This window comes from Cuculus canorus, chromosome 13, assembly GCF_017976375.1.
Source record: "Cuculus canorus isolate bCucCan1 chromosome 13, bCucCan1.pri, whole genome shotgun sequence".
NCBI classification, from domain to species: Eukaryota; Metazoa; Chordata; class Aves; order Cuculiformes; family Cuculidae; genus Cuculus; species Cuculus canorus.
Genome location: NC_071413.1, coordinates 5,506,217 through 5,522,861, shown reverse-complemented (window position 1 = coordinate 5,522,861; position 16,645 = coordinate 5,506,217). Strand labels below are relative to the sequence as shown.

The 16,645-nt window shown below is 48.0% G+C and overlaps 1 protein-coding gene across 9 annotated transcripts in view; it reads left to right on the top strand.

Moving 5' to 3' along the window:
• The first annotated feature begins 2,558 nt into the window (after positions 1-2,558).
• The window catches only part of ZC3H18 (zinc finger CCCH-type containing 18), a 46,721-nt gene continuing 32,634 nt past the window's right edge, over positions 2,559-16,645 (top strand). For 4 of the 9 annotated variants that reach the window (XM_054078898.1, XM_054078897.1, XM_054078894.1 and 1 more), the window contains exons 1-4: positions 2,559-2,729; positions 3,793-3,873; positions 10,660-11,264; positions 14,574-14,658. In XM_054078898.1, coding sequence (XP_053934873.1) covers positions 10,674-11,264; positions 14,574-14,658 — 676 coding nt within the window. In that variant the 5' untranslated portion in view covers positions 2,559-2,729; positions 3,793-3,873; positions 10,660-10,673. Of the gene's footprint in view, positions 2,730-3,789; positions 3,874-10,012; positions 10,231-10,659; positions 11,265-14,573; positions 14,659-16,645 lie in introns of all 9 variants that reach the window. The other 5 variants (XM_054078896.1, XM_054078893.1, XM_054078891.1 and 2 more) reach the window with 4 other exon arrangements.

Below are 16,645 nucleotides of genomic sequence, written 5' to 3'. Positions count from 1 at the left end.
TAACTCACTCCCATCCACCCCATTTCACCTTATATACCTGTCACAGCCTCTGCCCACCCAGCCCCGCCCCTCCTGCCTAAGCCAATCCCCTCCTGGGGATGGTGGCACAGGGGGGGTGGCCAGTGCAGAGGGCAATGCCTGGACTGATGTCGTGGGAGGATGAAGGAGCATCCCCAGGGATGGCTCGAGGGAGCATCCTCCAGCCCAGACCCCCCAGCATCCCACAGGCTGTCCAAACGCTTCTCCTCAGTCCCCCCTCCCAGTGCCCCCAATAAGCAGCCTCTGTGTGTCCCCAGTAAGCCCTTTCCCAATGCCCCCTACAAGCAGCCTCCCAGTACCCCCAGTGAGTCCCCTGCCAGTGCTCCCACTAAGCCCCCTTGCAGCGTCCTCAGTGAACCCACTCCCAGTGGCCCCAGTAAGCAGCTTCACAACGCCCCATTAAGCCCTCTCCCAGCGCCCCCAGTAGGCAGCCTCCAGGGAATTTTGCACCTCTGGGAAATCGCCCCTGTACCTCCCGGTGCCGATTTTGGCCCCAGGTTGGGAAGCTGGGAAGGACGAGGGTCCCGTGGGGCTGTTGCAGCAGTCGAGGCAAGGGGCACGGCATTTGGTGCCCCGGGGTTGCCAAAGCGCAGCCGGAGCCCAGTTGACCAGAGGGGAAAGACCAGACAGGGCTCCCGGCTGAGCTGTCATGGGAGGACTTGGGGTGCTGCTGGCCTGGGACCCCGAGGCTCGGGACTGCTGTGAGCTACACTGAGCCAGGGCCCAGGTCAGCTGGGCCATAGAGGTGCTGAGCACCCCCAGGGAGTGGGGCCGCATCCTGAGCTGGGCAAGGAGCCGCAGGCATCCGCATCCTGCGGGAACTACTGGAGGAAGAGCTGCTAGAAAGCTGCCTGGAGGAGAAGGACCTGGGGGTGTTGGTTGACAGCGACTGACCAGGAGCCAGCGTGTGCCCAGGTGGCCAAGAAGGCCAATGGCGTCCTGGCTGGTATCAGAAACGGTGTGACCAGCAGGGCCAGGGAGGTGATTCTCCCTCTGTACTCGGCACTGGTGGGGCCGCACCTCGAATCCCGCGTTCAGTTCTGGCCCCTCACTATAAGAAGGATGTTGAGGCTCTGGAGCGGGTCCAGAGAAGAGCAACGAAGCCGGGGAAGGGGCTGGAGAACAAGAGGAGCAGCTGAGGGACCTGGGGCTGCTTAGCCTGGAGAAGAGGAAGGTGAGGGGAGACCTTATTGCTCTCTACAACTGCCTGAAAGGAGAATGTAGAGCTGAGCTCTTCTCCCAAGTGACAGGGACAGGACAAGAGGGAATGGCCTCGAGCGGCGCCAGGGGAGGGTCAGGCTGGACATCAGGAAAAAATTTTTCACAGAAAGGGTCGTCGGGCTCTGGCAGAGGCTGCACAGGGAGGGGGTGGAGTCCCCATCCCTGGAGGGATTTAAAACACAGTAGATGAGGTGCTCAGGGACATGGGTTAGTGGCAGACAGGAATGGTTGGACTCCAATAGGGCTTTTCCAACCTGGTGATTCTATGAGTCTATGAAAACCAGCAGCCTTGGGGCTGGTTGGGTGGAGGATCAGGAGAGCACGGCTACAGCCCCGCAGGCACGCATCCAGCACAGGCACCAGCCTCTGGGTGGGAGCACTAACGAGGGGAGTTCATTAATGCTGTGATTAATGGGGAGGGACAGGGTGCTGAGCAGCCTGGCAGGGACCCACAGCCTCGCTCCGGTCGCTGGCATTTGGTCCTGCTGGCATCAGGGAGAGCACATGTTCACTCACGTGCACCCCTCCTCGTGTATGTGTGTGTACGCGTGCCCATCTCCGCATACACATGTGCACCACTGCGTGTGTGTATTTCTGCGCCCCTCCTCATATGTACATGTGTGCACCCCTTGTGTGTTCACTCACACGTGCACTCCTCTATGTGCGTGCACGCATGTGTGAACCTGTGCCCATCTGTGCACACACATGTGCACCCTCTTCACATGCCCACGTGTGCACTTCTCCATGTGCGTGCTTGTACGTGAACCCATGGCCATCTGTGCACTCATGTGCACTCGTGTTGCGTGTGCACCCTCCTCCCATCCACATGTGCGCACTTCTCCACACATGTAAACCCATGCCCATCTGTGCACACGCGTGTGCACTGATCTGTGTGCATCTCTGCACTCCCCTCACATGTACCTGTGTGCACCCGTGCTCACCTGTACACACGTGTGTGCAAACCCATGCCCATCTGTGCACACACTTGTGCACCCTCCTCGCATGTACATGCATGCACCTTCCACGTGTGTGCATGTGCGTGTTCCCACCCATATCTGCGCACACACGTGTGCACCCATGTTGCGTGTGCATGCATGCACCCCTCCTCGTGTAAGAACCCATGCGTGCGTGTGTGTGTGTACAACCCCCAACCGGTTGCGCACGTCGCTCTCCCCCCTCCCAAACCGGGTCGCGGTCCCTTTAAGGCGCGGCCGGGGCGGCAGCGCATGCGCGCGGGATAAGGGGAAAGCCGAGCGGGGGAGCGCGCGCGCGCCCTCGCGCCCCGCCCCTCCCCTCCCCCAGGGCCGTCGCGCCCGGATTACGTCACGCCATGGCCGCCCTGCGCCGCCGCGAGTAGAGGTCCCGTCCCGTCCCGCCACTGCCGCCGCCGCTGCTTCGCCGTTTCCGTCCCCTCCCCTTCCCCCTCGCCTGGTACCGCCCACACGGTCCGGCCCGTCGCCACCGCCCAGGTGAGCTGCTGCGCGTACCCTTGCGCTCGGCCGGCGCCGGCTGGGGCCTAGCGGGGACGGGGGGCGGGACCGGGCGCCCGCGGAACCGGAGGGAGCGGCCGGGAGGGGGCGGCTGTAGCGGGGGGGTTGGGGAGCAGGGGCATCCCTGGAGGGGCGGGGGATGGGGGGAGCAGGGGCATCTCTTGAGGTGGGAGTGGAGCGATGGGGGGCGCAGGGGCACCCCTTGAGGAGGGGAGAGGGCAGAGGGGTGGGGAGAAGGGGCCCCTCTTGGGAGGGGGGGGAGCAGGGGCAGCCCCTGAGGAGGGTGGGGCGGGGAGTGGGAGGAAGAAGGAGCACCCCTAAAGCAGGAGGGGTGGGGATAGTAGGGAGCAAAGGTATCTCCTGAGGAGGGATGGTGTGGAGCAGGGGCACCCTCTGGGGATGGGGAGGTTGTAGCTCATTCTGATTCTATGGTCTGGGAAGGGTCACCTCATTTGGAGCGGGTGCATGGCAGTGCAGCTGTACTTTGGGGGTGATGTTGAGGTTGGGGGGAGCCCCAGCTTATATAGGGACACGCTGGGAAAGGGAGGCAACAGGCCCAGTAGGGGGTGGGTTTAAGAAAGGGAATATGGGGAGGGAAGCGCTGGTAGGAGGCAGCCCTGGACAGGACAGGGGGTACTTGGAGTGGGGAGCCCTTATTCTGGGGGGTGATTGGATCCAGTGGGAGGTGTTCCTGCCCCTAGTAATGGAGTGGAACTCAATGAGCTTTAAGGTCCCTTCCATCCCAAATCATTCTGATTCTATGATCTGGGGTGGGCCACCCCATCTGGAGGAGAGTTTTGGGGGTACAGCCCTACTTTGAGTGGGGGATGTTAAGGTAGGGGAGCCCCAGCTTATATGGGGGCATGCTGGGGAAGGGAGCAGGACCACCTCAGGGGGGAGCTTTAATTTGAGGTGGGTGTTACAGAAGGGGGTTGTTTCAGGTGGGGGTGCTGGTGGGGGAGCTTGCCCCGTGGAGGTCAGCACAGGGGTGGTTGGACCCCAGGGGTGCAGGCAGCTCTGACTGTGCTCCCTCCCCAAGCAGGTGGGAGCAGGGAGAGCTCCAGCAGCCTTGGCCCCGGGGGGCACAGCAGAAGGACCTCAGCCTGGCAGGAGGCCCTGTGAGGTAAGGGAGGCATGGGTGCAACTGGGGCCAAGGCAGGGAAAGGGGCTGGGAACCCACAGTAGCGCCAGGTCCTGGGATTCTGTCCTGCAATGGGCGGGTGGCTATCTCATCCATGGAGGTCCATCCTGCGATGCATGGTTACATCACCCACGTAATAATACTGGTTTGTGTTGTTTGCCCAGCACAGCAGAAGCTGTGAGGATGCTCAGTGCTTGGAGTTGCCATTGTCTTTGCAAATGCTTTAGCATGTACTTGCTGCAGGTGGCTTAGATTCCCTCCATGAACTGCTTTAACAAGGTTGTTTCTTCTCAGAGTTGTCCTTTCGACATCTACACTGTTTTCTTTTACTGCCATGGTAGTTCAGCTCTTCTGAAACAACTGTGAACTGTTGCTATGTTTGTAGCAAGAACAGCACCTCCAAGGTGTGAATTCTTTCTCCTGACCTTCCAAAGTTTTGCGTAGAAAAAGGTTGTGGTCTAATCAAGACAACTCTTCTGTTCCAGTGTTCTGAGCGAAGTTAGACTCTTGAGTGTGACTGTCCACGAATCCTACAGAATACAGGAACAAGTACACTTGTTTTCTGTCATGGGAGCAAGGCACCGAGAGTTGCAGGAAGAGTTCTGTGTGTTCCAGCAATAGGGAAATTAGTTACACTATGAAAACAAAGTCCAGCTGCTCACAGCACCATCTCTCTTAAAGTTTCCATCCTAAAGTCATCCTGACAGAACACAGCAGTTAACATTGTGGATCAGAGCTGTCTGAGCTCTCCTTTAAAAATCAGCTGGCTAAAAGTGGCTGTCACCAAGTAGTTCTTTTAAGTTAAGGCTGAAAGGTGGCTTTCTGCACTGAAATCTTCCTGACAGCTGCTAGGTAATTGCAGTTTGCTATGCATCTTCAAAGTCACCGCTTCTTTAAGGATGGCAGATAAGTATGTATTTAGTTAATTAACTCTGTTAATGACTGTAGTTTCATTCAAAGTAAAGCACTGAGGCTTTGCTTTGTTCTACACCTGTTTTCACTTGATGCTCTTTTCCTGGATCACAAGACATTTTATTTCCTTATCTTGTTATTCCTACTTTTCGATATTTTTTCCATTGTGGTTCCTGCCCGTTGCTTCTCTTTTGTTTCTGTTTTGCAGTTCTTTGTTCCAAAAATCTTTTTGTAGTTTCTTTCTCTTCTCACCTGTCCTGTCAGCACTATTTCCCTTTCATTTTCCTGAACTCACTCATCATTCTTCACCCGTTCCCGTGTCTTGACTTAGACCATGTTCCAGAACTTTTTTTTGTCCTGCATTAACCTCTGGTTTTCATGTATCTGCTTAATGGAAGTGCTTTGAATTTGCAAAAAGCTGTTTGGCTGTTAAAGAAAAAACGCTTTCTGCTCTCACAGAGATTTCTTCTCTGACACAAAAAGGTTCCCTACTTCCTTCCTTGGCCTCTGCCCTGCAGTATATGTCCCGTGAACATCTCAGAAGCTGTCAGGTCTCTGCTGGGAGGGTATGGAAATTGTGTGTCAGCTCTTGATTCCTGCCATCTGACTGACAATTTGTAAGATTTCAAGATAGAATCTCCTTTTTCCTATGGGGTACTCGGTGTTTTCCTGCTACTGAAGGTGCTGGAACTGTCAGCTGTTGGTTTCCATACTGTATCCGAAGTGTTTTTCTTGTTCACTTGGAAAAAGCTTTTTGTGGCACCTTATAAACACTCATCCTTGGAGAGAGGAATTTAATGAATGGGAGTAATGCTTGCCAGGAGTATTTTTGACTTGGTGGCTGTTTCAGATTGTATCTTAACCCACAGAGTTATCCTATAGGTGCTGCAGTGGGTTAGAGTAAGCTACTACCCTGAGGTAGTCCTTTCCGTACTAGTTCCAGTTCACCTGCTGCCAAGACACTACCTGCAGCGGCAAGTCGGTCGCACACAGAGCTTGACTTTTTTGGCTTAATTGAAGATGCTGCTCAAACTTTCCACGAGTTCCGATTGAAAACAGCACAGCATAGAACAATAAGGAGCAGAACTTGAGCCTCCTGGCAGCATTAGGCACTGTTGAGAGCCCGGATCCAGAATGTGTATCAGTGAAACGCTGCACTGCCTTAGAGCAGTGTCCAAGGTACACATGTGACCACAGACTAAAACCCGGTTGGCGTTTCTTCCTTCTAGTTCTGTACTTTTTGATACTGCTCATTTAACAGAGAGTAGAGGTTAGGCTTGATCTTGAAAACAGACCTGCTGCTAAGAATTCCAGGGCTCTAACTTGTCTACCTCTTGCCTTGGGCAAATCGCTTAACAACAGTGTAAGGATAAAGATATTATTTAAAGCATTTCCTAAGCTTACCTGGCAATATTGAAGTTGTTTTAAAAAGCAATTTGCATAGCAAAGGGATTTTTTCTTATTGCCCTTAGTACTGTGTCAAGGCTTCTTAAGCTCAATGCTGTATTTTAAGTTTAAAAAAAGTCTTGGATATGGTTAAGCTTTGCAAAAAAATATATTATAATGTGGCTGTAGCAAATGGATTTAAGTTTCCCCGCCACCTCCTCAATGTACACTACCTTTTTATCTGTGTGAGGGGGGAGGCGGTCTGTGTAATTTGGGGTGTTTGCAAGACTATGAGACTTAAATAGGAACAGAGAACAAGATGACTCCCCTCATTACTGCATCCAAGGGCTTGCAGGTGATGATAGCCATGTGAAGGGCTTGCTTAGAAGGAGCATCTCTGTTTCACTGTATGCAAGCCACAAAGCACTGACAAAGTTAAAGATTCGTTAATTCCTCATTCCCTAACTTGAAAAATTCCAGAGCTCAGTTTGTGAGACTTCAGTACTGCCCCTTGTTGCGTAGGTACTGGGTACTAAAAGCTTCTCTTTTCCACTAGACATGAGTCTGCGTGCGAACCAGCCGCCTTTGAGGCCTGTCAAGGCTGTGTGCTGAACAAGAATGTGTTCTGTGCCTCCTCCAGCAGCCTGTGAGCATACAGGGAGTGAGACGAGGCGTGGCAGGGAGTGAAGGCAGGTTTGTGCCAAAGAAAGCTGCAGATGGTTGCAGCCAAGTGTCTCCTAGGACACCAGGATGTTCTAGCCTTTCTCATCTTGCTCCTAGATGATGCTAGACATCTCTTCAGGGTGCTTCCTGTCATCAGAGTGCTTTCTGTCAGCGTTAGATACTCGGTGACTGAAGGGCCAAACCTAGGTTTGCAAAAACTGCTGAGTATTCTCAGTTGTAGCTGGGTGCAGTTGGGTTCTGTTTGGGCTGCTGAGGGTGATGCAGAGGCACTACTACTGAAAACAAGATGGTGAAGCCCCAGGCCTCTTATTTAAAGGATTTCTTCACTTTGTATTTTTGGTTCAGTGTCTCTAATACTGCTGGCTCGCAGTACTGGCAGGGACGCTGCAGCCAGCAGGGACTGGCTGGGGACACAAGGACCCAAAAGGAGTAGCTGGAGGGAAAGGCTTGCTCAACCCAGCTGATATCTGTGGGGACAGCAAGTGCCATCTGGCTTACACCTGGGAGGATGGCAAGTGCTTACTGCAGGTGCGATAGCTGGAAGATTTAGCTGCTGAATGCTCAGTTTCTTTAGTAAGACCACATGAGCTGCTTCTAAGGGGCTTTCAGCTTGGTGAGGCATACTCAAGTGGTTCTAGAGACAGTAAAAGACACACTTTTGGCTAAAGGTGCGCACCACTATTGCATTTGCTCTAAAGCCGTACGATAGAAAGGCTGTAACAAGTTGTTTTGCCTAGCAAAGGAGGGGTTTAGTAAACCTCATCTGAAAGGCTTAGTGACCTCTTCTGAACTAGTCTGTATCACGCATGCAGAAAATGAAAATTTGACACCCTTTGAGCAAATGACGTCAGTTCTGTAACGGAAGGGGTTGTGCAGCTTTGCCTGAGCTGTCTGTAATTTTAAAGATACCTCTGAAGATAAAACAGTGCTAAATGCGAAGTATTATTATATACCTGGTTCTTGCCCCAACACCCTAAGCAACAAGTCAAACAATCTTATCTGTAGGTTTAAAGTTAAATTTTTGCTTTTATAACTGGCCTTGAAGACAGTAAGAAGCTGGCTTGGTTTTTAGGCACAAAAATGCTGAGCCTATGATGAGGGATGAAAGCTGTGGATTCCTGCTCTGCCATTTATGTCAGTATCGCTCAATTTGAAATAATTCCACGTAGTCATTGTTCTTAGATTTTTCTCGTGTTTGTATGTATGTGTAACTAAACGAGCGGAAAGAAAAAATACCCAAATAAACCAAACCAAAACAACCACCTGCAAAAATACTTTAAAAAAACCTCTTGTGGTATTCCAGAGATTTGGGATCAGCTGTGATTCACAGATTATTCTGAGGCAGTGCTTGGGACATGCACTTTAAACTGGAGCTAAACTTGCTACTGTGCAAAGAATAAATCCTTTGTAGTTTGAAAGGAAGCTTGAGTGCCTAGACCAAGCACTCTAGCACTTCGTAAAATTCTTACTGTGGTACTTTTGCCTTTCATAGCATTCCATTATGTCTTTTTTCTACAAATGAGTGACTACAAGTAATCCCAACTAGTGATAAGATGTTCTCCCATCTCAGACCGTGCTTCTGCAATTTTACCACTTTCCAAAAGCTGGTTATTGGGGTGCTACACCTTCTTCCCCTCGCTCTCCTGTGCTCAGAGCCGTGGGGCTCACATAGCTAATGCACGGCTGAAGGACGTGTTATTGTCTTAATCTCCCCCGTGGATGGAGGAGTTGCTGTGGCAGAGACTAGCCTAACTTTTGGACAGGTGTTAGAGCGGTACTTGCCATCATGCAGCAGAAATGCTATCTAGCCCTGTTCCACTGTTAGTCTGACAGTTTTCTTTAAGTTCCATCTCAATTTTTCCCAATTCTGATTTTACCTTTGCATTTCATGGGTTTCCTTTGGGACGTTTCCATACTCTTGTACATAAGATTGAAGAAAAAGTCTGGTTCATTGGTTTTGGGGTATCTTTTCTTGCATACTGGTGAACTCAGAGCAACAGCCCTTGGAGACTGGCTGAACTGTGGCTCTCACTGAAATTATTCAGCGTAAGAGGCAGCGTAGGGACTGTAAGTGCCTCTGCGTGGCTTCACTGCCTGCGCAGAGAGAAGCGCCAGGGAGAACGTAAGGCCCATTGCTGAAGGAAAACTTGTAGGGAAATACGCACCAAAAATGTGCATATTGTGAACCCTTTTCAATTGGGCTGTCAGTTATTGCGTTTCTTATCATTTCTGCCGGTGGAAATTAATAGGAAATTATTGTAACTGACGAATGCACTGGATATTTTATAATAGCTTTAATAGCTGTCGGTGGAGGTGAATGTTTTATACTTATCACCTTAGCTGGTGGTGTGATTGCGTTCGTACTTGGTTTTTCCCCCATCCCTCTAAGGGTCTCGATGCTGAATGCAGAAAGGCATCTATTTCACTTAAACGCCTTTGCTTTGATGCTGCTTATTTGCAAGAAATCAGAAAACAAATTTCCTGAATACATCTGCACTTGACAGCTTTTATGTTCCTCCTGGCCTCTTAAGGCTGACCTTTCATTTGTAATATGCTAAGTTGTTCTGTGCGCATGCAAAGTATAACTTCTTAGGCACTTAGGCAATTAAAACTGCTGCCATAAAATTGCTCTTAAAGCCAGTAACAATTTGCGCAAGCATTTATGGACTGAGCATCAACCTTTATATACACGCTAAGAATATAATTTGTTTCAGATTGCATCCTGGAGCCACTGTCACCGGGAGGCAATCACCATCTTTAATTTGGCTTTTAAGTTTTCAGTAAAATCATGACTTTGGATGTGAGCATGAGCCGACTTCTTCAAATGTGTGGAGAAACAAGAGTGGTTGGTTGGAAGCTCTAAATGGGACCTTTTTGCTGTTTGGGGCCGCATTGAATATTTAGATCCTCACATTTATCAATTAGCTAGTATTTGTGCAGGACTTTGAAGACATGAAGTAGAGCAAAGTTGTTGGGTACTAGCAGTTAGACTTGCACAGCTTCTGGGAATGCTTTTTTTTGAGAATCATTGTTAGCCCCTCTGCAGACCTCCTATAGCACAACAGGCAGCGTTTTCTCGACTGTGACTTTCATCTTCAGAGTTTGCTGCAAATACCAGTTAATAATGTCTTCACAACAGTGAATACGAGAGATGTTATCTTAGCGATGACACTCCATCTGGCAGTGTACAAGACATACATACAACAGTCCTGGTTCTGGAAAGTTTATGAAGAAGCAGGCAAGTACCACAGATAACGAAGTTGTCTGCCTTCCTGGTTTCCAGCCGTGCGTACAGAAGAGATGCCCAGCGTTCCCTGTGCTTACCCTCCTGACGTATTTCAGCACTGAGATCCCCAGGTCTGTTGTTGCCAGAATGTTTAGGGTTTCAGATGTTGTGAAGGCTTGGATTTGCTTTGGTCATTTTCAGTGTGCAGTGATCTGTTTGGATGCTGTGGCTCGTGTGCCTTCTGCCCGTTCTTGCTCTTGGATGGTAAATGCCAACCTTTACTATCTCAAACCAGTTGTAGATGAAATTCCAACCTCAAGCTCTGTCATTGTATATGAAGGGTAGCACACTTATCTAGTCTAGGACAATATTGGAATCAGTTCTTTATGCAGCTGAAACTCCTATTTCCTTCTTAAAGGTACTATAATAAACCATGTTTGTGAATTCAAGTAACTTCTTCTTTAGGAGGCAAAATACAACAGTACAAATTCTGCAAGGTGAGCCTTTCTTGTTTTCCCAGCTTTTTCCCCATAACAAGTGTTGTTTTCTACCCTCTGCAGACTATTGGGTACTGATGGATGTTTCCGACAGCCCTGAGCGAAACCCCTGCTCTCCTGATAAAGAGGACCAGCAGCTTTCCGATGACGAAGTCCTGAAAGAGAGTGGTTCAGACCGGGAACTTGATGGAGAGGGTGGACAAGGCAGTGTCGTGGGAGAGGAGGAAGAGGATGCTGCCAGGGCACTGAGTCATGGTGAAGAGGAGAACCGCTCAGATGAAGAGGACCGCTTAAGTGAAACCAAGTCTCATGAGTCTGACAACAACGAGCAGAGTGGGGAGCTGAAGAGCCCTCTGCCTCGCAAAGGAGAGGAGGAAGACCGGACAAATGACCTTGGTGATGAAGCATCCTCTGTCACTCGTGAACTAGATGAGCACGAGTTGGACTATGATGAGGAGGTTCCTGAGGAACCAACTGCTGCTACTGCAGAGGAGGATGGCGAGAAAGCTGCTGGAGAGGATGATGAGGAAGAGGAGAAAGGAGATGATGCCCATGAAGATGAGAAAAAGTCCAGCAGTAAAAGTGACGATGAAAAGGATGGCCAGGATTCCCTCAAGGAGAAGAAGAAAGAAGAAGATGATGGAGAAATTGATGATGGAGAAATAGATGTAAGTAGGAGCTGGTCCAAGGTGGGCAGAGTCCTGCAGGGAGAGGCCTGTCCTTGTGTTTCAGAACCATTTGGCTCTTAGACTGCCACCCCTTCTTTCTTCTTTGACAATAATATCTCTGTTATCTGTGTCCCCAGTGTGCAAGTAAAACACTTTTTCTTTGGAGGTAAGACCATACTATGTACCAAGTCCTAAACTCAATGGCTGGGATGTCTAGTGCCATGTACTATAGCAAAAAATTGTGCTGGATATTGTCAGAGCTATCATAAGCTTCGTTCCTGTTGAATATGGAAGGGCTCCAGTGCTTCAAGAAGCTATTCTGCCTTAGCTCTCAGAGGACTTTTGAACATTGCTGATGGCAAATTTCTTAGCCACCGATGAGACATTCATAAGCTGTCTCATCAGTTAAGATTGAGAGGCTGATGCTGTAGAGTGGCTGCCGTGTGCCTGAGGCATCAAGCATGTGTGGGAAGCCCATGGCCCTGAGCTGTTTGTTGGGCTTTAGCAACATCTGGGGGCCTGGAAAAGGATGGGAGGGTGCTGAGTTTTGTGAGAATTGTCTTACTAGGCAGCCCTTACGTGTGGTTTGGGTGATGTGTTCAGGGATGTGTGGTCACAGGAGCTACTGTTTCACAGAACAAACACACCTATTTTGGAAAAATAAAAAACTGGTTTTAAGTGTGTTAGTGATTCAGCCAAATAGCACTTTGAATCGATGTTTCTTTTGGTAGGAGGCACTGCAGTACAGCGGTTCTATTTAATACAGCTTAATACCAGTTCCCGTCTTGCAGACAGGAAACAGGACAAAGTGCTTCTAGCAGTAGAATAGAAACCTTCCTGTGGGTTCCTGGTCTGGTGGACACCTTACTTGAGTCCAAATAGTAGGAGAGCAAAGCCCTGTGAAGTGCAGTTGCCAGTCCAGAGCACCAGGCTTTCTCTGCTCCTCGCTATCTGTGCCAAAAGTGCTCCTGTACAGGTAGACGAGGTTGAGGCAGCGTTGTGAGAATATCCTGGTGACCAGGCAAAGAAGCAGTGAACTGTGGAAGCACTGGTGGGGCTTCTCATTCAGGGAGGTGAGGGTTCAGATGTGGGAGGTGGTGTTGCCTTCCAGTCCTCATTACTGCGTAGTTGACCTCACCACGTGCTCAGAAAGCTCACGGGACCTCGTTGGAGAGACCTTCTTCCCTTTTTTTTGAAGAGTGGTATATTGTGTATGTTTTACTGTGATGGTGCTTTGCCAAGTTCTGTTGCTTAGAAAAGGTAATTTTAGAAAAGTGATTTATCTTCATTGTACCCGTTCTGCAGGTGGTTTTGTTAAACACATTTTCCAAAAGTTTTGCATATTTGATTAATTTAAAGGAATTTCAGTGTGTTGCAGGATAGTCCAGGCTGGGCTGAGGGGGTGGGGCGGCATTCCTGGAGTCCTGAATCCATGCCTGCTTCTTGATTAAAATATGAATGCTTTCCTTTAGAGGCTAAGGCATTCTCAGGAGCACTCTCCTTACAAAGCACAAGATGAATCTGTAGTCTGGTTTTCATACATTAACTCATAACAGGGTTCCCAGCTGCCTGATTCCAAGGAGACCTCACAGAAATAAATACTTTCCCTTTTGTTCAAGTACAGCATTTGCAAAGACTTCACACAGCTCTTTTGAAAGGAGCAGAGTTGAGCTGGTTATGCCATTCACGCGTCATTGAATGCCATCCCCAGCTTTGGGAGAAAACTGTTAAATCTCTCCATTTTATTCTGCTTTCAGACTTCTCTCTTGGAGGGAGGGGAATATTAGTGCAAACTTTAATTTGAATATTTGTGTAGTCTTTTAAATTCGTTCTTGTTCAGGAGAGCTCTCCTTGTGCCCTCAGAGGAATGCAGCAGAAGAGGCTGTTAACCCAGCTCTCTGTAGATCCTTTGTTTATCTACAGCCAAATGATAGGTTTTTTCCTCCTTTCCAGCTGCTAAATTGATCAAAGTACATAACTTTCCTAATCATTTCCATGTAGACAACTGCTGTCGCTGCCACAAGGCTGCTGCGATTGCCGCACAAGGGGAAGGCCTCCACCAGATGCTCCTTCAGATGTTTCATATGCTGAAAACTTCTGTGGCGATGGAATGGAGGCAGACCGAGGGACGGCCAGCATGCCTTCTAGGATAAATAACCAATTTCCTTGCCAGATACTTCTGACAGCTCTCTGATCGTGTATGCCTTTGCCTTCTGCATCACCACCTCCTTTAAGCTCATTTTGACTTTTCAGATGCAGCCTAATGAAGCCAGGGAATGTTTTTTTCCCCTGGAGAACAAAGGCAAAGGCTGATAGTTGAAAGTTTCAACAATTTTCTTTTGGAGGTGTTTCATGACTGTTATTTCACACTCATCCCCTGTGATTCTTAATCTTTGAAGCAACTTCCGTCTCCCAGAATTTCTTCCTGGGGCTGCAGTGCCTGGGGATGATGTAGAGTTTTCTTGGAGCTGATTCACGACTCCTGTGTGGAGCTGAGGAATGGAAGGGAAGATGTCAAGTTGTTGCCTGAGATGCCTGGAAGAAATACGTATGACTTTTTTTTCCCCGAAAAACTTGTTTGTCAGATTGTCACTCAGCATTGCAGGAAAGCATTTTATAATTAGTTGTTGTAAGAGTAGTCATCCTTCAGAAGTTGATGTATAGATAGATGTGTGATGTCTGTAGTGGTTTATTGTGTTAACGCAGGAGTAATGCTATGTATTTTAAATCAATGAACAGAAGGAATTGGCTTGAGCTGAATAGGATGACATTGAGTGCTAAGCAGGAGATGGTAGAGTTTGAAGGCTCTGAAGGGCAGTGGCATTACTCGCACCAGCAGAGCTGTGGTAGCTGATGGTGTGTGTGCTGTTAGCCTGCAGGAAGGAAAGGTAACACGATTTAGGTCGTTTGCCTCGGAAAAGCCTAAAGCCACCTTTAATTGCCTTGCACTTGCTGTCAGCTAAAAGTGCACAGCCAACCTCTTTCATCTGACATACAAGAGATAAATGCACTGGACTGTTGAGTTTGAACCTTTAAGTATATATCAGGTAAAAGGATACCTTGAAACTTTGGTCTGTGGTGCCTGAAGGATTTTACATTCACCTTTGAAACACAGAAGTTGATGGTCTTACTGTGTGTAGCAACACGTTGCAAAGATGCTACGGAGTATTTATTGTAATTTATATTGTTTTTCTCTTGTGTTTTGCTCCAGGGTGTGTTTTCAGTGACTGATATTTGACCATATTGTGAAATGTCAAGTCGCTGCAGAAAATGCACCACGTGAAATGTCAGCTTGTCTGTCTGTTCCAGGATGATGACTTAGAAGAAGGAGAAGTTAAAGACCCCAATGACAGAAAAGTGAGGCCGCGTCCCACCTGCCGATTCTTCATGAAAGGTAATGACAGACTGTAATGGCGGAAGAAAACCAAAGATGCTGGAATTTTTCTTGTTTGATTTTGTACCCGTTAAGCTGAAATCTACATGATAAACTGTGCCTCAGGCATCCTCTAGTATCACCTTTCTGTTCCTTGGTGGGCAGATGCTGAATTTATCTAGAGCCAATATGCAAAAATTGCTTTGCCCTGAGTGTGGTGAGCCCGGTAGAAGCAAATTAAAGAAAACTTGCCTAGTCTTTTTAAAACAGCATGGTGTAAAACTGGTCAGGCTGATTTAATGATCGATTATTGCTTAGAGGTTATTCTGTGGAAAACAAAAATGGTAAATACTTATTATTTCTTATCAAGCTCATGCCTTGCCAAAACATAGCTGTTTCTTGCAATCCCATACCCAACTTACTTCCCCAGTTTTTCAAAAGTTGTTTTTAAATTGAAGATAGGGCTACATGGACTGTTTCTCTGTAAGAACTATTGATGTGACATTGTGTTGACATCTGCCAAGCTGCTGCAGCCTCTGAAGGTGCATCTGTTGACCAGGTTCCTGCAATACCTGCGTCGTGGTGTCAGGTGTTGGCAACTCAAGTACAGCTATTTTCACAGCAACCTAGAACCTCTCGCAGGACAAGGTGCCTGAGGGGTGACATGGGACCTGACAGGGTGAGATGTGCTGTAGCCAGTACTTCCTCCAGGCTGAGGAAACGGTCAGCTGGAAAAAGAATAATCCTCATGTAATTAGAAGCTTTTTCCTCAGGCTGAAAGATTGCTCCAAGCTTTTTCAGATACCACATGGCTGAAATGCAATTAGGATTGTCAGCCTCAGTTGGAAGGAATGGGGGCAGGAAATGGTAAAATGTATTTCTTCCTGTGAATGAGACCCAAGACTTGAAACTTTTAAATCTGCCCAATTGGGCTTTCTTTAATTCTTCTTAATCGGACAATCACCAAAGTTTGTACAACTGCACAAGAGTTATCTCAGACTGTCTTGCAATTTTTTTAGTGTAGAGAGTAAGTTTTGTAAAGGTTTTCTTGTTTACAGTGATTATAGCTCTTTTCTACTTCCTTCAGCTTCATCTCACTTAATATTTGCTCATTTATTGGTTTTTGTTTACAATCACCCTTGAAACAATTTATGAGAATCTGAAAGTAAAAGAAGGGTGGAGAACAGGGTGGAGTCTCTTATTCCTTATGTCAGTGGCATATGCAACGTAGGGAAAATGCTTAGGGGCTTTCCAGAGATGTGACCATCAGATATCACAGACTTGGTTTCCTCAATGTCTTCCGGAATCAAATTTTCTGCCTGTGCTGAGACAGGGACGTGTTGGTGATGATGATAGAACAAGGAAGTCCCTCAATGAGGAGAGCTGTTTGTTCCTGAATCCTCAGCATGACGTACGCCTCCATGCAGCATGGAAATATTTGCCTAAGTTCGGACTGCAGGATCTCCTGCCACAGTTGTTTTGTTTTGATTTGGCCTGGGTTTCAGATAACGTTGACATCCAATCTTGCTCGCAGAATTAATGAGGATTTTGTGATGTGTGTGTCTACTGGGAAATGTGCAAAATGTTGTTTGCCTCATGTTGAGTGTATTGTCAGATGGAAAAAGAAAAAGGATTTTGTTTCTAAGGCAAACTAAATTAAAGTTGGGAATTGGCTTTATATCCTGTTATAGACACCTGCAAGTGCTCCCATCTCTTTGATGGCACCTGAAGCTAATGGGCAGCTTCACATTTGTCTGCTGCTCTCCATAGTGATGTTTCTTTTCCTGCTTTGTGCTTGCAAGCCTGTGGAGTTGTTTGGAGGAAAAAAGCTTTGATGTACTTCGTGCCTCACCAGAGAGCTGTTTGTTTTGAATGCGCTGTGATCTCTTCTTTGGTGTCAGTTTATATCATTGTTTTCTATAAAAGGTAAAGCTCCTGACTTGAGGTGTTTGTCATTAATAAGACTTGAAGAGCTCACAAGCTTAATACTGCATTTACTAAAAGGTGT